Genomic DNA, 21,995 nt, shown 5'->3' with positions numbered 1-21,995 from the left:
TACAGGACAAGTGAGACTAACACAATGAGAACTCCATAATTATATCATATTATAAAAATATCTCTTGTCTGGGTATCAGTGGCTCATACTTGTAATCTTAGCTACTAAGCAGGCTGAGGTCTGAGGGCTGTAGTTCAAAGCCAGTCCAAGCAGGGAAGTCCATGAGACTCTAAACTCCAATTAATCACCAAAGAGCTGGAAGTGGAGGTCTGGCTGAAGTGACAGAACACTACTAGCTTTGAGGTACAAAGCTTAGGGACAGTGCCCAGATGGACTTCAAGCCTCATGATTGGCACTATATGTGTGTGTGTGTATGTGTGTGTGTGTATGTGTGCGTGTGTGTGTGTGTCTTATCCTATAATATATTGCTTTTATTACCTATATTCGTTTTACCATGGATACAGACATTTCTGGTGGAGAATAAAAATACTTTGTTCTTCTGTATATATTGACTGGTGACTGAATGCTGCAGGGTGCTTAATTTAATCAGTATTTACATATATAAGTATATATATATGTATGTATGTAAGGTAAAGGGAAGATGATACTGGACTAACTTTGGAAACATGTTTGTAAAGTCATTGAAGTGAATATTTTATTTTTATTATCATATATTAACCATACAGAGGTTGCATTGAGACATTTCCATACAAGTATATAATGTACTTTTTATCATACTTACCATATTAGTCTCATTCCCCTTCTCTATACTCTACCCCCTTCATGTGCCTGCAGTAGGTTTTAAACTAAGGGCCTTGAGCTCTAACTTGGCTTTTCCTCTCAAGTTTCATTCTTACCCTTATAGGTAATTCTAATAGGTTTTGTTATGCTGTTTGCATACATAAATGCAATGTACTTAAATCATATGCACCTCCTCACCATCCTCTTTCCCCTCTCCCCCTCCCACCAGTTTCTCCCACAAAATGACTGCCCTTTTACATCCATGTTAAGTGTTTTCTAGGTCTAGATTACACATATGACAGAAAGCATGATATTTGTCTTTATGAATCTGATTTATTTTGCTTAACATGATAGCTTTCAGTTCCATTCATTCTCCTTTTCAAGGAAGGTACATACTAATTTCCATTCTCAGTAATATGCTATCATGGTTAGTTCCCTGCCTTCTCACCCTTTCATTGGCTCACCCTTACCATTATCCTTGTTTGTTTCCTTGATGGTAGTCATTCTAAGTAAAGTGAAGTAGAATCTTCGGTGAATTCATCTTTTTGTTTCACCTCAGCAAGAAATTGTATTTGAAAATTAAAGCTCAATAGATGCATGTTTTTGACTGTCTTCCTAACTGCTCTTTTCATAATGCTATCATGATACATGGTTTATGCCTGTGTACTATATCACTTACCATACTGAATTGTAATCATTTACATTTTTGTCTTCATTAGAGTATGTTTTTCTTGAAATAGACTGCATATGTAATTTTAATATCTCCAGAGTGAGCATATGAAAATATCAATTTGTAAAATATATGTCAAATCTGACCATACTAATTCTTACTTTCCTACATTTGATCTCTAGATACTTCCATGTAAAGAGCTCTTGTGCATGTTTTTTGTTCTTTTGATAAATCATTTCATCCAATTTGAAAAGTTTATTCTCCACGTGGAAGTACATACAAGTTTAAAAAGTAAATTACAACAATAGGGAGAAACTGATAAGTTCACCAACAAAGTAAGATTATTAACACCCTTCCTAATTATCTATGAGTCAAAAATATTTTTAAAAACTAAGGAAGTCTAGATGTGGCATCACAATCCTCAATCTCAGCTATTTGGAAGACAGAAATGGGAGGATCTCAGTTCAAAGTGCCAGCCAAAAAGTAAGAGACCCTACCTGAAAAATAAACTAAAGCAAAAAAGAGATGTAGATGTGGTTCAAGTGGTAGAGAGCTAGCTAGGCAGTCTCAATTAAAACAACAACAACAAAAAAAGCACAGGTCTCACCAAATTTACACCAGTTATTGTTAGCAAGGATTCACTAATTTCTCTTAAATCATATAAAGCATTACATGTGGCCAGGCTTGAGTGGCTCACATCTGTAATCCTAATCCAGTCAAATCTCCATAGGCTGAGATGAGGAACTAAGGTTTGGAGCCAACCTGGGGAGAAGAGTTCACGAGACTTTTCTCCAACATAGCCAGCAAAAAGAGAGGCTAGAGGTGAGCCTCAAATGATAGAACACCAACTGGACAAGCAAGTCAGCAAACTCAAGGCCCTGAGTTTAAAACTCCAATACTGCCTAAATACTGGAGTAATGGATATAGACAGATAATATAAAGCATATAACTAGATAAAGATACACATATGTATATATACATAAATACATGTGTAAACAATCTTTTATGTATGTATGTATGCTCATTCAAAACTTAAATTCTAATTACATACATTTAAAATTTGCTAAATGCAAGTTGTATGAAATATAAATAAGAAAGGAGCAGTCAAACAGTAAACTGTAGGGGCTGGGGATATAGCCTAGTGGCAAGAGTGCCTGCCTCGGATACATGAGGCCCTAGGTTCGATTCCCCAGCACCACATATACAGAAAACGGCCAGAAGCGGCGCTGTGGCTCAAGTGGCAGAGTGCTAGCCTTGAGCGGGAAGAAGCCAGGGACAGTGCTCAGGCCCTGAGTCCAAGGCCCAGGACTGGCCAAAAAAAAAAAAAAAAAAAACAGTAAACTGTAGCTGTTGGAGGAGAAAACGCCTACAAAGAGAAGATAGTTCCTACAAAAATTAATACTAGAGAAAAAATTAAAGATTGTAAAAGAAAAATATACTGAATATACATTCTTCTGCCTCAAGTTATAAAAGCAAGCTCCTAACAACCACCTAAATAAACATGGACTAGTGTCTAAATAAGAATATGAATACCTACTCAATGTTAAAAACTAAAGAAATTCTTTCCAGACAAAAACCAGCCTTCTTCAAGCTGTAGATAACACAATTGTTCAGTTTGTTTTGCTTGAACAGAATTCTTTCAGGAAAAGAGGCAATGGTTAGTTCATTTCTGTTTTTCCTGTTCTTTCTACTTTCTCCTCCTTCTTCCACATACATTATGTGGTTGGCCCCAGATAGTATGTAATTTTGAGTCTAGTAGAATCCTGACAAGTCATTCTGAATTAACCATACTAGATATAAAATTTTTCTTCAAGGTCATTATTAAGAACTATATTGAGCCAGATGCTGGTACCTCATGCCTGTAATCCTAGCTACTCAGGAGGCTGAGATCTGAGGATCACATTTTAAGCTAGCTTTGGCAATAAAGTCCAGGAGACTCTTATTTCCAGTTATGTACCAAAAAGCTGAAAGTGGAGCTATAGTTCAAGTGGTAGAGTAATAGCCTTGAACAAAAAAGCTAAGGGGCAGCAATCAGACTCTGAGTTCAAGTCCTAGTACCACCACACACACACACACACACACACATAAAGTGTCTCCTGACTGTCCACTCTCTCCCTCTCTCATATCCCCACTACCTCCTTTATCCAAGGACATTGCCTTTGATCACCTAAGTAGAGATACCTGGAAAATACAAGCATAGTTTCAAAAAACTATGACTATGTAGGTACCTATGATTTTATGGAAAATATAAGTGGACTATAACTCAGGACTGAGATTCTAGACCTTATTTTTACATTATAGCATAACCATGAACCAATATTTTTACTTCTCTGGGATTCAATTTCCTTTAAGCAGATTTCAATTAAATCCCTGATAGCGTCTATATAAATATTTATATTAAAATAGGTTTTATTGGAATGTATAGATTCTACCAGCTTTGGATGGGATATAGAAAGACAGGAAATTGTGCTAGGAAAATAGTTGACGTGGTAATTAAAAGAAAAAAGAGAAAGAGAATGACAGAAGAGTCAACCATGGAGAAGATAGAGGCTGAAGACAAAGAAAATTGCATTACATTCAGAGCATGAAAGCAAAATTTTATAAATGTTACTAGTTGGTGTGATATAATTAAATTTTCATATCACACATTGCCTTTACTTCACATGATTTGTCAATTTTCACTCCTAAACATGGCAGGTCTGTTACTATGGAATTTTGTTCTCCACTTATATATTATTAATATTTGAATATTAATTAGCTGTCCAGAGACTTTAACTTTATTTGTTACTTGGAAAGAATTTTCAGCCAGGAATGGAATGGAAAAAGAAAAACAAAAAAGCAGTGAGAAATTCAATAACAATAAGCAGCCCTCAAATAGCTAGAAACAAGGATAGATTCAGGGAGCAGGGATCCATATTTCTAAAATGCTTCTTTAAAATAGAAGGATTCAGGCACCAAAGGCTCACACTTGTTATCCTAGCTACTCAGGACATAGAGATCTGAGGATTGTGGCTCAAAGCCAGTCATGCCAAACCCAGCCCTGAGCAAAAAAACGGAGAAGAGTATCCCAGGTTCAAGCCTCAGTACTGGTGCAAGAAAAAAAAAAGAAAGAAAAATAAACTAAGGACAGGTTATAAAGCACTTTGAAAGCAGTATTCAAAGGCATGAACTTTATCCTGTGGACAATAAAAGCAATGACTATTTTTAAAGTAAGACAAGTGACTTAATCAAATCTATGTTTTTGAAAGTTTAACTCTGATGGCATAGTACAGTTATGAAACAGAGTATAAATTGTTATGTAAGGTTACCATTAAAAAAAATAAAAGTATCACGAGCCAGGTGCCAGTGACTCACATCTGAGAGTCTAGCTACTTAGGAGGCTGAGATTTGGGAAAGTCTGTGAGAGTCTTCTCTCTAATTAACCACCAAAAAGCTTAAAGTGGAACTGTGCCTCAAGTGGCAGAGCATGAGCCTTCAGCAAAAAAGCTGAGGGACAGTACCCGGGCCCTGAGTTCAACCCCTAGGACTGGCCCCAAAATAAATAAATAAATAACATGATATTGGAATAACATACACACTTTAGTCATAAAATAAATTTCAAAAAAATAAAATAAAATAAATTTCAAAAATTCTACAATATTATTAAAGTAATTCAGTATGGTACGCTTTGTAATTTGCTTGGGGGAGGGGTAGATAAATCATCACACTTTAAAATTTCCTTTTTTAAAGTCATCACACTGCAAATGTACACTTTTTCAAATAAAATTAACACTTTAATATTTATGGGCTTGAAGGCCACAGAATTTTTAAATATTTACCTAACCATTTAGAAAGTACTTGGCATTTTAGGTATAGAAAAATATGTCACACACTAACTTACACCTTTCTAAATCTCATATTTACCTAATCACACGCAAAACGATGTGGTTGAAAACTACCTGTAGAATATATATTTAAAATGGCATAGAAATGTAGCTACTTCAATTTCAACCAAAGCTTTCATGTAGACAAGGGATGTTTTTTAACTTCCTCTTAGTTCCAGCTGACCCCCAGCAGACAGACTTCAAATTCAAACTTAGTGCTTCTTTCTATTAACCCACCAAAAAACACAGTCAGAAGTAATCAAAGTTAAACTTTAAATCTCTAAATTTTTTAAAGATTCTGAGTTAGGAACAGACATACAGGTAATATTAAAATCAAATATTTTATAAACTTAAGTGTTAAATCAAATCTTTTATAAATATGCCCAATTATTTTTCAAAGCAGTACATAATATAGCATCCCAAAAGTTAAAAAAATTACTTTAAATCTATTCTTGCATAATTAAAAACATTTCATTGATAGGGATTTTCAAGTCATTTTCAAAGATGATAATAAAAAACATTTAGGTTTTAAAAAATGTTGAACTATAATAATCACATCATCACAAAAATGAATCCACATTTCTCAAAGGAAGAGCTGTCTATGCAAAAAATACAAAATATTTTACCAATCATTATGCCCTGAAAAATGTTGGTCAGGAATATCTACTTTCATATTAAAATAAAACTTAAATACTAATTTGTGACCCCACCAGCTTTTATTTACACCTTACAAAAGGTGTAAACTAACTAATTTTAGAATTGAGAGGTGTTTTGGAATTCATCTACTGGTGTCCCCCAGTTAACAAGAGACTACAGATTGTTTACTGACATTTCTAAGGTTAAATAAGACTTGACCTGCAATTCTCTGCCCATGACTCCAGGACATTTCCACCTAGAACAAATTCCACCCAAATCCTTTTTTTTATTTCTTTCTGTAACAAGAAAATGTATTGCTCCTGGGTTAACATTTAAAAAAAAAAAAATCCCAATGGTGGTATTTCGTGGCATAAGCCCCTGAGGCATAAACCCCTGAACAATGTTTCAATATATTTTAAAACCACCAAAATGTTTCTCTTCAGAGTAGAAAGTGGATAATGGTTTTCTGCACTAAGAAAATATGCTCTCCTTAAAAGCACAAATTTTATTTTCCCTTAGTACAGATAATAAGAATGCAACTGGTTAAAGGTTGATAAAGGTATCTGTAATGGAAAGAGAATCACACTAGGATTACAAGACAAGAAGTTTTTAAGCAAGTCATAGTGGTCCAGGTTTGTGACTCCAATTACTCGGGAGGCAGAGTAGATCACCATTCAGGGCCAGACCTGGCAAAGTTAGCACAAGACCTTACCTGAAAAACAAACTAAGCATAGTGCAAGTGGTAGAGTTGCTTAGCAAGCATGAGGCCCTTGGTTGGATCCCTGACTCAGTAGTTGGAAGGGAGGAATCTATAAATTTTCGATTAAGAAGGCACACATATATAGCCATATCAATAAATTACAACTAAAATGTGTTAAACAGTAGTACTGTTACATTTGGGAAAACTGTTTACAAATGTGGTTAAACTGTGCTAAAAGACTATCTCAGTGTTAATGCAATCTATTTCCATATACTCCAGTCAAATATTATTTGATACTATGAAAATAATTGCTACTATTTTGCTGTAGAGTATATTCTTAAAAAAATCTTTTCACTTGATAGCCATTTCCCTAGGCATTGTTGATTATTACTGGTAGTAAGCCTAAAAAACAAAAGTTGTAATTTTTTTCCAAGCATGTGACCAAAACAATTACAAAAATGAATGCCTTGGATGTAGTAAAAAAAAAAATTGTTTCCAATATTTGGGGTCTCAGTGTAAAAAGATATGACTATTGTATAAAATCTAAAACCCGAGGATATAAACTATTATTGAGAACTTCTACACTTATCCACTAAGCTGTGCAGAACACAGCACTGAGAAAATTAATCAAACCCTAACACTACCACATTCTAGACCTAATAAAGTTGAATCATCTCAAAAAAATCCTCAGTTCCCTCAACTCTAAACTGAGGGTAATGTCATCTACCAAATGGAATCTTTGTGACGACTTGAGACAATACATGTAAAGCATTTTTTGCACTTAACTTCTCAATAAACAGTAGTGACAGTCTCTTGATGCAGAACAGGAAGGCTTCCTAATGCTATGTACATAAAAGTTTTACCTGATGATTTCAATTTCGCTAAAAAAGTAAAATAAAACTAGGACAGACTACAAGGTGAAAAAATGAAAAAGTTTTCGGCATCTTTCCAGGCATTGCTAAGTTTAAAGGTTGAATTGCTAAAACATTCTCCTAATTATGCAACAAGACCATTTAAGAAATTGTATTCGCCGATACTGCTGTCTTTTCCCCTAGATAAGTCTCAGTTCCAAAGCTCATTTCTGTTCTTGGTCTTCTCAATTATCATCAGTAATAAGAAAACCTCACTGCTCAAAATCCATAAACACTCTCTTGCTTTAAAGGCAGGAGGTCTTCTTTGGGCAGACATCATCTCCTTAGCAGCAGATAGATAAGCAGCATCAGAAAGTTCTGTACCAGACAATGCTCAAGTGGAAGTAGACAAACTAGCAAAGCACAAATAAGTCGTCTCATTCTTCTAAAAACTCACCTACAGCAAAAAGCAAGGCTTAAAAAAGTGCAGCAAGACTTTAGTGGGCTATTTCATTTCAACTTAGTGTTTTTTTTTATAAGGTAATTGTTTTTGCCTTTTTGACAAGCTCCCAGTATTTTCCAAAACCTTTCCAGAACATAACATGGACGCCCCCCTTGCAAGTTGAGCAGCCTTCAAATGCTCTGATGCACCTGGGGGGGGGGGGGAGGGGGGGAAAGGGGGAGATGAACCGAGGTCCTCCTCTCCCTCCTCCCCCCACCCCACTCACGTCCTCCCCAGACCTAACATGCGGGATCACCCTACCTGTTCTCTGGAGATACAAGGCAGAGAAGGTCTCCTGAACACTTTGCCACTGCCATAGTAAGTGGCCGCGCTTTCTCCCAGGGACACGCAGCTGGACCTCCGGCGGGGTCTGATCACAGGCACTTTATCATCCGCAGCACTCGACAGGCGGGGATGCTGCGGGGCTTCCCTGATGTGAAAGAAGTGATCCAAGCCCAGAGCTAGCAGGCAGCCGACGGCCCCGGCCAGGCCAGAGAGCAGCGGCCTGAGCCCGGCGGGCAGCGCCCCGAGGCTGGCGAACGACACCCACCAGACGCAGCAGGCGAAGAGCAGCACCAGGATGCTGTGTCCGAGCTTGCCGGGGTGCGCGAGCGTCAGCAGACCCACGCAGCTCAGCACCAGGACCAGCCTGCCCGCCGGGGGCGTGTGCGGGGCCGCGGCCGCGTCCCCCCACGGCCAAGCCCCCCACTGCCACGCCAGGAAGTCCCCCAGGTAACAGCAGGCGGGCAGGGCCAGCAACCACCACGAGCCGCCGCCGCCCCCGCCGCGGCCGGGGCCCGGCGCCCGCTGAGTCCGCGTCAGGAAGCAGGTGAGGAAGAAGAAGGCACAGGCGATGCTGAAGAGCGGGCTGAGGCAGAGCGAGCACACGCTCAGCAGCGTCCGCAGCCTCGCCGCCCCGGCCGCCCAGCTCTGGGGCCCCGCGCCCGTCAGCAGCAGCAGCGGCGGCGGCAGCAGCAGCAGCGCAAGGACAAAGGCGGCCAGGGCGCCCAGCGAGAGGCGCGCCGGGGCCGAGGGGGAGCCGCGCCGCGGCGGCGGCGGGCGGGCGGTCGGCGGCGGCGGAGGCGGCTCCACGTTGCAGAAGCGGCAGAGGTGGAAGAAGAAGCCGCGCGGGGGGTCCTGGCGCAGCGGGCTCACGCAGCCTTTCACGTAGCCGTTCCGCAGGCTCTCGGGGGGCGAGCCGGCCCCGTCCGGCGGTGGCGGCGGGCACCGCATGGCTCTCCCGTCTCGTTCGTCCTTCTTCATTAGCCCGCGTCCGGGCTGGGAGGCCTCGGGGCGGCCGCGGGGCTCCGCGAGCCCCGTTTCAGATCTCAGCCCAACTTTCCCCCCTTACACCGCGTCTCCGCGTTCGAGGCTCCGAGCGCGCGTCAGGGCTGCGCCCGCCACCGCTGCCCGGGATCCCCACCGCCGCGCGGGCTGCGGAGCGGCGGCGTCCGCGGCATGCTGCTCAAGAAAGGGACCGAAGGGGCTTCGCTCCCGGACGACGGAGGCCGCCTCCACCTCCTCCGCCGCCGCCTCCTCCTCCTCCTCCTCCTGTTCCCGCGGGCACCTCTAGGGACTGGAAGCCCGGGTCGCCTCCCAGCTCCCGCGCGGGCTGCAACAGTTAGCTCACCGCCCCAGCCTGGTCCGTTGGGCGCGCGGGCGCGCGAGCGGCCAGCGGGCGGGCGGGCGGGCACGCGCTCCTCCCCCGCCCCTCGGGGACTCCGGCCCGGGAGCGCGCCCCGCCCGTCGCCTGCGCGTGCCCGAGCTCCGTCCCGCGGCCACTCGCGCCTCGGCTAGCCCGGGCTGGGGTCTGCCAAGCCCTGACCCCGCGAGCTGAGCGCGCCCAGGTTAAGGAGAGCGCGGTCGCGGCAATCGGAAGACCGGGCAGTGACTGGCCGAGACGGACCCTGTCATCTGCGGGTGGAAGGGCGAGCCCGCCATCCTGGAACCCCGAGCGCACAGTTTCCCTTTGAGGGTAAGTGATGGACACCCGAGCCCAGCCAAGGCTCCAACAGGTCCACTACTGAGGTCTCAGGAGAGGAGGTGTTTGTGCCCCCCTCCCCCAAACACACACACACACACACACACACACTCACACTCACGCCAGGGAAGAGTCTTGGAGGGAGGAGTAGGGGCTGAGCTCAGAGTGGGCTCAGGGACTGTGTGAGCTGAGCCTATGACCCATTGAAGGGGCGGCATCACCAGGGAGGAGATGGAGAAACCCTAATCACAGTCCTCAACAGCAACTTGGATTGTTGGGCAAGGATCCTCACAGTGACACCTAAGAGAGTGTGTGTCCGTGGATCACACTACGGCAGCATCTATATTATGTAGAACATTTTCTTCATCCAACCAGTCTTCAGTTTTATATCCTTGCCACATAATGCACTGATTCACATCCTGTATCTCCAACACAGCATGCATTTGCCATCACAAATGTTCTTTCCACGTAGACTTTTTTTTTTTTTTTGCAGTAACAAGGTGTCCTAGAGAGGAGGCATGGGAAGAGGGTCCTTGACAGTGGTCCTCCCTTTCCGAGACCACTCCCAAGATTGGACCCATTGATCTTGAAAGAAGCCAAAAGAAAGATGCTGTCTGTGAAAGCTTGGTAGAACTAGCAACATTAGAAAACATGGACTTAAAAGTGGGAAGAAAAGAACTTTGCTGTTCCAAAGGGACTGTTCTGGAATCTAACCAATCATAACTGCCTTAGAGAGAGAACTGTGTTTCCCTCCACAGAAACTCTCCCTTCAACTTCACGACAGGCCTGCATTTCTCAAAGAGCTAATGCCACATTTTTCCAGGGAGATGAGAAACATTACTGTGTGGTAAATCCCACAAACAGGCCTATTTTTCACCAATTAATCTCTGCCCACAGCCATGAACTAAAGCAGACCATTTTCATGTATGGTATTAGTTCACATACATAATAGAAATCATTGAAAAATTAACTGAAGAATTGAGCCCCAGGTGAAAAAAAGACCAGAATTCTCATTCCTTTTCTGTATATTAAAGAGAAAATAAGAGTTTTATAATTGGTTGTCCTAAAATATAGAAGTCCATTGGGTCTTTTCTCCACCATCTGAAAGAAAAAGGAAAAAAATTACTCATTTCAGCAAAACTAGGGAAACTTTTTTTTTTATCTTGTGCTTAGAACTCACAAGCTTTAAGAAGAAAAAACGCAATAGAAAACATTCAAAACTTCTACAGAAGAGCCACCAACCTTATGGAAATGCCCATTATAAATTTTCTTGAAAAATCTAAACATTCACATAGTGAGAACAAAGGAGGATATTCTTAGGAGAAGATCACAAGGGCTCAATAGCTATGTGCATAAGAGCATATTGAAATGAGCTACAAGAAATTGAAGAAGTTTTTTATTATGCTGTTTGAGATTCTTTGCTTTCCTTTTTTCCTGTCACTGTTTTTGAGTTATGTTTCCTTCGTCTTATATATAAGTTTTATCTGATTTGGAGAAGGAAAAGGGAAGCACAGAAATGGTGGGACAATGGGTGAATCAATTCATCAGTGAAACTCACTAGACACTGTGTTGGAAATAAACTATACAACTTTGGGGGAAGGGAAGCTGGGAGGGGAAAATCTGAGAATGAGGGAAAGAGTGACACTGTTCAAAAGGAAATGTATTATTATCTGAATCATGTAATTGTAACTCCTCTGTACATCACCTTTACAATACAATTTTTTTTTTTCAGTCCCGGAGCTTGGACTCAGAGCCTGAGCACTGTCCCTGGATTCTTTTTGCTCAAGGTTAGCACTCTGCCACTTGAACCACAGTGCCACTTCTGGCCTTTTCTATATATGTGGTGCTGAGGAATCAAACCCAGGGCTTCATGTATATGAGGCAAGCACTCTTGCCACTAGGCCATATTCCCAGCCCTACAATACAATTTAAAAAATAAAAAATATACAGTTTCCAATGTACTCAGATATACTGGTATTAGAACTAGGGAAACGAAAGGGAATGTCAAAATTGAGAGGCAAAGGATAAAAAGACAAATGACTCCAAAAGCAATACTTGCAGAACCATTTGGTGTAAACCAACTGAACAACTCATGGGGAGAGAGGGAAAGGGGGAGGGAGAGGGGGGATTGAGGGAGGAGGTAACAAACAGCACAAGAAATGTACCCCAGGCCTAACTATGAAACTGTAACCTCTCTGTACATCACTTTGACAATAAATAAATAAAATAAATCAATTTTCCTGCAAAAGAACAAGTGGATTAGAAACTTAGAATAAATTTAGATGAAATTTTTGTGATTTTTTTAAACCTGAGAATTGGACTTTGTTAAACTTGAGATAAGATTAATATGACAATGAGAACAGTAGTAAGCTAGAAATTCAGTTTCTTGAGTTTTGGTTTCAACCCGGCCAACCATACTCTGGCATTAACTTTTACAGGCCTCATTCTTCTCAAATGTACAATGAGCAAGTTTAATTTAAATGTCTTTTGTATTCCCGTTGATCTTAAAAAGCTATAATGCCGATGTGCCAAAAAAAAAATACAGACGTCCTTAAAATTCACTTTCAGAATGCCAAAAGCAATGTTTGAAGTATTTATACCATCCAACTAAACCAAATTTTTAGTATTGACACGTAAAACATAAAGGAGTTCAGACAAAGAACTGTTGTCTAAAACTAAAATTAAAAGTTATCTTCATAAAACTAACTTCTTTACTCCTTAAAGTTCTTTCGACTATTATAGATCTTTACATGGCTGAAAATTCAACTCTGCCAATAGCCTATTATTGAAGCATATCCCTCTAACCCAGAACCTGAGAGAATTCTAAAATAAAATTTAAGAATGTGATCAAAGACCACCAGAAGTTTTGTTTAGATAAAAATATGCACAAAAAGATGTTCTAGCTATATTTATAGCAATTCCCTTCTCTGTTTACAGTCTTTATCAACGATTATTACCAGGCTGCATTTCTTAGAGGTCAAATTATTTAATTGTTCTACCAAACTTAAACAACTAATAGATTCACTTGTCTTTTGTCATTTAGATTTTAATAACCTAGGACTACTATCTGTTGTGATAAAGGACCTAATTTAATAGACTACCTTTGATTTCTCTTAGCACTGTATACCCAGCCTCATTTTACTTGACTTTGACTTCTCTGATAATCTCAACTGGTAATCTGTTCACTTTCAGAAGCTTTCTTTACCAGTTTGATGATCCTGAAACAGAATCCTGGTCCTCACCATCCATCTCTCAAGTTATTTTGAAACAATATAACCTGGTGAGTACTGGTTGGTGGTGGTTGTTGTTGTAAACAGGTCCTTATTCTCAAACTCCAAAGACCCAGAGTTGTTCTGTATGAGCCAGTTTTATAGGAAGAGCATTTTGAATACACACCAGTAAGCCATTAATGTTCCATTTAACTATGAGTGTGCCCTCCTTAGATCTTTTCATTATTAGATCTTAACACTGTCCCTAAACACTACTGGTTCAGCACTTAGAGACCCTGTTGTCACTCACTGGCAAAACTTCTAGATGTCATCCCATTACTGGGCTTATAGCCTAGCTGTTAAAAACCTTTATCTGAGGCCTTTGATGCTAGTTATCATTTCTTAGGGCTTTTCCCTGTCTTTAACTCCTAGTCCTAGATTTGAACTTGGATCCTCAGAGAAGCCAAAAACAATTGTATCCCATGTTAGGGCTCAGCCCCTTTTCCCTTCCTGTCTTCCAATAAGTGTACTTCCATATCCCTAAGCCTTTACTTCAACCTTTGTTTTAAGACAGGATTATTTCCTAACTCTAAAATATAGATATTAAGAAATTTTATGTTTACAGCAATGTTTCCAGCAATTCATTTCCAAAACTCAAATATTTTAAATGGATCTTATGAGTTACAACTTTGATAACTATATTATAATTATTATAAAGGAATATGTGTAAGAAGGAATAGGACAAAGTAGGATAATGTTTAGGATTCTGGCCATTAATGCTTGTCAGATAAAAATCCAAAACTCAAGCAGGATGAGGATTTGAATCCTCACGATGGTATAGAGAGCAACCTCTAAATATTTGTTAAGAGCAACTAGAAAAAAGAATAATAGCAATTCTTAAAGCTCTTTCATCACCATTCTCATTCTACATTCTCATCTTTTAGGCCATGGTTTTGAACATTTTTTTCAAAAGAAATATAAGCCAAGAGCTGGTGGTTCATGCCTATAATCCTAGCTACTTAGGAGACTAAAATCAGAGAATTGAGTTTCAAAGACATCCCAGGCAGAAAAATCACTGGTTAAACAGCAAAAAGCCAGCTGGAGGTATGGCTCAAGTTGTAGAGTGACAGGTGTGAGCAAGCAAGCCAAATGAGAATATGAGGCCCTAAATTCAAGCTGAAGTTATACTATTAGTAATACTAGCAATAATGCTATTAGCATTGGTATTCAGAGAATACTAGTATTCTCATGCTATTAATACTAGAATCATGTAACATTCAACTAAGTTCCATGAAAATGTTGTAAAGTCTAGTAAGGATGACAGAATTGACAATTGATCGGAAAATAAAAAGTCTAGTTTTCTCTAGAATAGAAAGAATCCTCCTGTTTTCAATGTGCTGTGGTAACTCTGGTGCCTATGCATGTTAACAATATCTATTTTTTCTAGTTATTTCCCATTTCAGAATCTGCATCTCACTTTTGCTCTGTGTGTGTGTATGTGTGTGTGTGAGAGAGAGAGAGAGAGAGAGAGAGAAGGGTGTGGTCTCTGTCCCTGAGCTTTTTTTTTTTTTTTTTTTTTTTTTTTTTTTTGCCAGTCCTGGGGCTTGGACTCAGGGCCTGAGCACTGTCCCTGGCTTCTTTTTGCTCAAGGCTAGCACTCTGCCACTTGAGCCACAGCGCCACTTCTGGCAATTTTTTATATATATATGGTACTGGGGAATCGAACCCAGGGCTTCATGTATGCGAGGCAAGCACTCTGGCCATATTCCCAGCCCGTGTCCCTGAGCTTTTTTGTCAAAGCTGGCAGCTAGCACTCTACCACTTGAACCACAGCTCCACTTCCAGATTTTTGATAGTTAATTAGACATAAGAGTCTCAGACTTTTCTGTCCAGGCTAACTTCAAACCTCAATCCTCAGATCTCAGCTTCCTGAGTAGCTAGGATTATAAGCATGAGCCACTGGCATCCAGTTACTTACTCTTTTAGTTTAAGTATGTATTGAGTGCTCACTATTTAAAGATGCTAGATTCTACCTAGCATATTTTTGAACTTTCTCTGAACTGAAGCTTTATCTGAGAGATAGGGCATAATATACATAAACTATGAAAGAGGCACAACAGAATACAAGAAAGGCTACAACTTCTTCAGGAATACTAAAGAAAACAATTTTCTTCCAGAATGTCTTTACTCTGTGGCTGTCTCATTTTATTCTAGTTGCTTCCTCCTCTATAAGTTCTCTCCTTGACTATCTTCTCTTTATGTTCCTACACTCTCTATTTTTGTTCCTAAATTTGATTATCTGGCTTCTTCTTTTACTTCTGTTCTCCTCTGCTCCTCCATGAATATTAACCTCTCTTCCTTAATGAATGCATTTATTTATTCAACATTTAATAAATGCATGGAATTGTGCTGGACACTATGCTAGATGACAAAGATACAACAATGAAGGTTTGGTTGGTTCCACAGTCTAGGGGAAAGTGAGACATACAAGGAATACTGAAACCCAGTGTAATGGTAGCTGAGATAGAGAAGTAAGTGATCTCAGTGTACTGGAGAGCTCAGAGGTAGGAGCACCTACCTAGACCATGGTGGGAATAAGGAGGAATGTGCTGGGAAATACAGAGTATGTTGTATGTGGGCTTAGTACTGAAAGATAAATAGAAGTTACATAAATACAGTAGGGAGCAAAGGAAACAAGCATATTGAAAGCTCTACAGGAATGGAATCCTGGTATATTTGGTTAACTAAACATCTTACGGCTCTAAAGTATAAGGAAGAGAAAAACAAAAGCTAATACTAGATAGGAGGGGACTAAAGAAATGGTGTTGTTTTGTTTTACAATGGCTACCTGTGAAATATAGTTTTCTAACATAATTCTGTATTATTTCACGTTAGTTCACTCTTCCTGCCTAGTACAGTACTCTGCCTATAGCAAGAGCTCAATATGTTTCTCATGTGTATTTCTCAAAAATATTTAAGTAAGTCTAACTTGTATGTCTTTCTTTTGCTTTATCAGTCAATGAGTAGTAACAGAAAACCTCAAAATGTGATTTAATAAAAAGTTTCCATATTGTTGTTAAGATTTTTTTGTCAGTCATGGGGCTTGAACTCCAGTCCTGGCCACTGTCCCTGAGCTTTTTTTTGCTCAAGGCTAGCACTGTTCCAGTTTTCTGTTGGTTAATTAAAGTTAAGAGTCTCATAGACTTTCCTGCTCAGGTTGGCTTGGAACCATTATCCTTATATCTCAGCCTCCTGAGTAGTTAGGTTTATAGGCATTAGCCACCAGCTCCCAGAAAGAAATACTTTAAAACCTACTTTCACAAAGTCAGCAAAATGTTTACATATACATACCCATGTTTACGTTGTATTTAATTTCAAGCATAAAGTAAGTGTTTAAGAAATGTATAAGATTTTGTTTTAATTAAAGTAAGGATAACTGAATTTCTTTGCTATAAAAGAGTACATTCTAGTACTTGAAGCCCCTTTTTCATTTTCTAGTCTTCAAAGAGCAACAATTATATCTCTGTCACAAATTCACTACTATATTTTTAAAATATAACAACTGGTATTTTCAAGTTGTCTTAAATCCCTGACTATTTATTAATCTGAAATTTCCTAGATTTTTTTTGTTTAAACCTAAAACCTGAACCTTGAACAATAAACAGCAATGTAGACTCTTTCCAAGTTTTCCTGTTCCCTCCTTAGACAAGCAGTAGTTTCTTCAGCTCTGGCTATCCCAGCAGATCTGAAGGATCACAGCCACGACGGTGGCAGCCTACCGTTGACACTGAACTTGTGGTTAATTGTGGAGTTCTGCCACAAAACCACCTCACTACCACAAGCTGGATACTTGCCCAGGAGAGTGACAAACTGCCAGGCCAAGCAATCTACAGGAGGCAGCAAGAGCAGACTTCATTTTACCCCAGGCAGCAGGCATTTCTAGATTCTAAAAGAAACCAGCAATGGGACACACCACAGAAAAATTTAGAAGTATGCCTTCTCCATTAAACCTACTTGAAATTATATTCATTCCTTTTTGCAAGAGAAGCTCAATTTATTATCTAGCATTATCAACAAAAGTAAACTATTCATTATTTTCATATAATGCAATTGGAATAAAATTATAGCTGCATTATTCTCAACTGCTACATGAACCACCTACTCTGATCATTGCAATAGACGCAAATAATGTATCTTTGTGTTACTAAGCTGCACACAGCAGCATAGATGCTCTGGGAATTTTATTGGAAAGGCAAAGCAGCATGCAGTGAAGGAAGGAAACTTTAGCATCAATCTGATCTGGTTGCCACTTTGTAGTTACTTGACCTTCCAGGTTATTGATGTCTTACATTACCTACCTCCTTTATGAAATGAAGATAACATCTTCCAGCTCTCAGGGTTATTATTATGGCTTAAATAAAGTGGCATATGTAAGGTAACTCACAATGAGTACATGTTCACTAAATATATGTTGGTTCATTTTTCTTGCATCTACCCTGGTCTTTTTTTAATTCCCTATGGATTTCCAGAATTCTACTGATCCTAGATTTTACCATGACTTCCAGGTTATGCTACCTATTCAATTCTCTCTCAAGCTACTCTCATTGTTATTTGATTCCACTAAGCCTTTGCCTTCCTAACACTGGAAACAGATAACAGCTCTCTTTTATAACAAAGTAAATGATGCAGGGGCTTTAATGGCTCTAATTACTGTAAATGCCAATTGCTTTATTTTTAATGACTATGTGTTATTATTATTAGCTTTGTATATCTCAGAACTTAGCCCAAAAATTGATTTAGAAATTGTAACCCCTTTGTGCATCACCTTTACAATAAAAATTAAATTATAATAACAATTAAATTTTTAAAAAATTGATTTAGGGCCTCTATGTAATAAAAAGGGTGGAACAGGAAAAATTCAGGCCTCAAAAATCAATTTCACCCATAACAGCATTAAACACTGTTAAAACAAGGAAACATTTATGTTTTGCAAAAAATTATTTATTCATTTATCTTGTACCAGGCCCCACTTAGATACTAAAGCTATAAATGTGAATAAGGTATAACCATTGGTTTCTGTTTGGTAGAAAATAACTAAAATACAGTACACTGTATGTTACTAAGCCCCACACACACAGTAGGATAGAAGCTCTGAGAATTTTCACTAAGTATAAAATGCTCAGAGATCTCAGCAAGGACATTGGTAGTACAAGAAGAAGTAACAGAGGAAGAGAGCCTGGCCTAGTTATAGATGAATAAACAAGGTTTTCCCAGGTGGGCAACAAGAAGGTAAATAAAGCATCCAGAGAGCAATATGTGCAAAGCCACAGAAACATCACAGGCATTTCTGGTACTGTAACTAGGTTGATATGGTTTAGGATAGAGGGATAATGGGTCTGACAATGTAAGGCTGCATATACATGGGGAAGCCAAGTTATAGGACGCCTTATAAATCATTCTGGGAAGTATAGACAGCTAGATTCTGTGAGCAATAAGGAACTGTAAAATGATTTTAAAGCTAAGGAGAATCACAGTTGATTTTTTTACTGCATTTCAAAAATCAGGGCTCTGCCAGCTGCCAGTGGCTCACACCTATAATCCTAGCTATTCAGGAAGCTGAGATCTGAGGATCGCAGTTTGAAGTGAAACTAAGCAGGAAAGTCCATGAGACTCAAAAAAAAAAAAAAAAATCCAGGAGTGGAGATGTGGCTCAAGTGGTAGACGCTAGCCTTGAGTGAAAAAGCCCGGGGATAATGCCCAGGCCCTGAGTTCAGACACCCACCAAAATAAAAGGAAGGTATGAGCCAAAGTCTAGGAAAATCATTTAAGAAACCATTATAAGCCTAATGAAAGATAACATTGTATAAAATAATGACATTAGATTTGGAAAGGAGGGATTTAATTAATAGATAACCACAGAACTTTCTGATCATTTACAGTGGGTTGACATGGGATTGTGAATAAGTTCCTCTGCTCTAGCTTATGTGACTCGGATACCTTGAAATCATCAAGGTATGAAAGTACTAGAGGAGTAGTTGAGAATAAAGATTATAGTTTCATTTTGAGTAGTTGATTCTAAGTGAAGATGTTCCCTGCTGCTAAAGATATATGAATCTGAAGCCCAAGAAAGCAATCTGGGCAGGAGATAGATATTGGAATTTTTGAGTGCATAGAAGCAGAACCCATGGAGAAAAGGAGATACCTTCTACAAGAGTATATAATATGAGAAGCAAAGGGGAACAGTTACCAACTTTGAAAAAGACCAAGTAAGGGACAATGGGTAAAAGGATTCTCGGGATGACTACAGAGGAAGTAGCAAAGAGAGAAAAGAGAACCAACAAGCATGTCACAAATCAAAAATGAGGAAAGTTTCAAGGATAAAAACACAAAATACAGTATTCTACAAAGATGAGGACAGGAACGTATCCACAGGAAGTCTTTGTTGACCTTGTGTGAAATTGCTGCCATAACCTCAGAGGCCAGATTGCAGTATATTGACAACTAGATGGATACTTTTGACATTAATTACCAAAAGAAGGTTTAATTCTGGAAAGGTGGCCAAGAGAAAGCATTACCTTTAGTTTATTTTATTAGTTTTAGCTTTAAAAAGCACCATTTAAGTGGCTTACTGATACAATGCAAAGCATGTGTGCATGCACACACACACACATATAAACACACACATTTTTCTCCTGAATAGAAAAATATATTTGTTAGGCATGATGGCGCATATTTATAAACCTAGCCACTCTAGAAGCTGAAGCAGGAAAATCAAAAGTCTAGACCAACTTGGGCAGCTTCACTGTCAAGAAAATAAGGACTGGAGATGTAGCTCAATAGTAGAGCCATTGCCTGATATGAATGAGGCTGTGTAAAAAGAAAAATAAGTTTTAAATAACAGGTTTACCTAATGATATAGCTACTATCTTTGCTACATTTTATTTTTTTATTTTTTGGCCAGTCCTGGGGCTTGGACTCAGGGCCTGAGCACTGTCCCTGGCTTCTTTTTGCTCAAGGCTAGGCACTCTGCCACTTGAGCCACAGCGCCACTTCTGGCCATTTTCTGTATATGTGGTGCTGGGGAATTGAACCCAGGGCCTCATGTATATGAGGCAAGCACTCTTGCCACTAGGCCATATCCCCAGCCCCTCTTTACTACATTTTTTAGGAACTAGTGTTTACTTGTATTTATACTTACTATACAATTAAGAAACAGAAAACATGAGGCACTGGTGGCTCACACCTGTAATCCTAGTGACTCAAGTGGCTGAGATCTGAGGATCTCAGTTTGAAGCCAGCCCAGGCAGGAAAAGTCTGTGAGACTCTTATCTCTAATTATCCACAAAAAGCTGAAAGTGGAACTGTGGCTCAGATGGTAGAACACTGGCCTTGAGGGAAAAAAAAGCTCATGGTTGGTGCCCAGGCCCTGCATTCAAGCTTCAGTACTGACGTGCATGGCAGTGATATACAGATATGGCAGTGATATTGCAAATTCCTACGTGGCTCTGAGAAATTCTTTTAACTGGACAGTTTTCCAGCTTTGACGAATAGTGCAATCTGAGTCTGAGTTTTCTTATACCCATTTGAAGTCAATGAGACGTCTCCCTTCAAAAAAGAAAGTTCAGATAGTAAAATCATTTAAGTGGATATGTTGATATTCTTTGTTTAAAAGCACTTTATTTTCACTAGATTTAGGGTTAGTAAACATCCAACTATATCTGCTAAATTAAAAGCAAAATATTTATACAACTAGAGAATTTTTAAATGTTTGTTCAGATAATTCAGACCAAACCAGAAATCTTTTATGTCATTTTCCTGCTAAATAACCAAGATTAGCTGTAAGGTTTCAGTTTTAACCTAACATCAATCTCCACTAGAATTATGCTTGGACTCTTCCCAGTGACAACTCTTCTAGCAAGGTTTGGTACTTTGGTAACTATATTAAATGTAAGAGCAAACTGTGAAAAATAACAAGAACCTTTATATAAATTTAAGGATTCAAGACTATATTCTGTGGATGTGTAACCATATTTGAAAGGATCATCTACTCTAATATGAACAAGACTTGAGACAAATGTAAACTCTTTAACCAGCAGATTTCCTGGGCATGGCTGGTTTTATTCCTTCATGAAACTCCTTTTTACAGGTGAAAAGGTTTACATCAGATTTCCCCTCATTATAACCTCTCAAATGTTGTAGGGACCAGCAATCCACTCTCTTTAAACAAATACCAGCCAACCAGGAAACCATGAGTTTTTATTGTGCTATAAAATAGACCAGACATTTCCAAACCTTCATAGGAATGAACCTGACTAAATCTTTACTAAAAATAGTTTCAAAATAAACTGTGGGCTCCAAGTTTCTCTAACAATCAAAATTCCTTCATCAGTCTCTCTTAGGCACTTTATTCTTTAAGAGTTGAATTGCAGACAGTTTTTCCAGCCACATGTACATAATAAGAACTAAAGGCTATACCTTATTTACTGAAATGTAAGAATGGAGAAAATTGTTAGCTTCATACTCTGTACCCTACTGGTCCCTAAATCATGACCTATCTCATGTTTCTTTGGCACAGAAAATCTGAGCTGTGCAAAGAGAATCTTCTCTTTGATAAAACACATTAAGGAATAAAAGAAGATGCTATTGGAAGAAAAAAATGCACGAATATGACCATGGAGCCATTGTTTCATCATAACAAAGTTGAAGAATTGTGAAAAAAATATAAAGTAACCACACAATAGTGGGCTTTCTGATCCTCCAACTCTAATTTGCATAGTAAATATGCAAGTAGTAATGACAATATTCATTTTATAAATGAGGAAATTGAGTCCACCATACATCTAATAATAGAGGGATCCAAGTTTGAACCCAGATTCTATGACTTCAGAGCTCCTAAGTTGTT

The 21,995-nt window shown here is 39.3% G+C and overlaps 1 protein-coding gene across 2 annotated transcripts in view; it reads right to left on the bottom strand.

Moving 5' to 3' along the window:
- Pde3b (phosphodiesterase 3B) overlaps positions 1 to 9,523 on the bottom strand; it is a 128,601-nt gene extending 119,078 nt beyond the window's left edge. For both annotated transcript variants that reach the window (XM_048359403.1, XM_048359404.1), the window contains exon 1: positions 8,165 to 9,523. In XM_048359403.1, coding sequence (XP_048215360.1) covers positions 8,165 to 9,166 — 1,002 coding nt within the window. In that variant the 5' untranslated portion in view covers positions 9,167 to 9,523. The remainder of the gene's footprint in view (positions 1 to 8,164) is intronic.
- Between the last annotated feature and the right edge of the window lie 12,472 nt (positions 9,524 to 21,995).

The sequence above is a fragment of the Perognathus longimembris genome, chromosome 13 (genome assembly GCF_023159225.1).
Source record: "Perognathus longimembris pacificus isolate PPM17 chromosome 13, ASM2315922v1, whole genome shotgun sequence".
Taxonomy (NCBI): Eukaryota; Metazoa; Chordata; class Mammalia; order Rodentia; family Heteromyidae; genus Perognathus; species Perognathus longimembris.
Note: the sequence above shows the minus strand (reverse complement) of the source record. Positions and strands in the feature narration are given on the sequence as shown.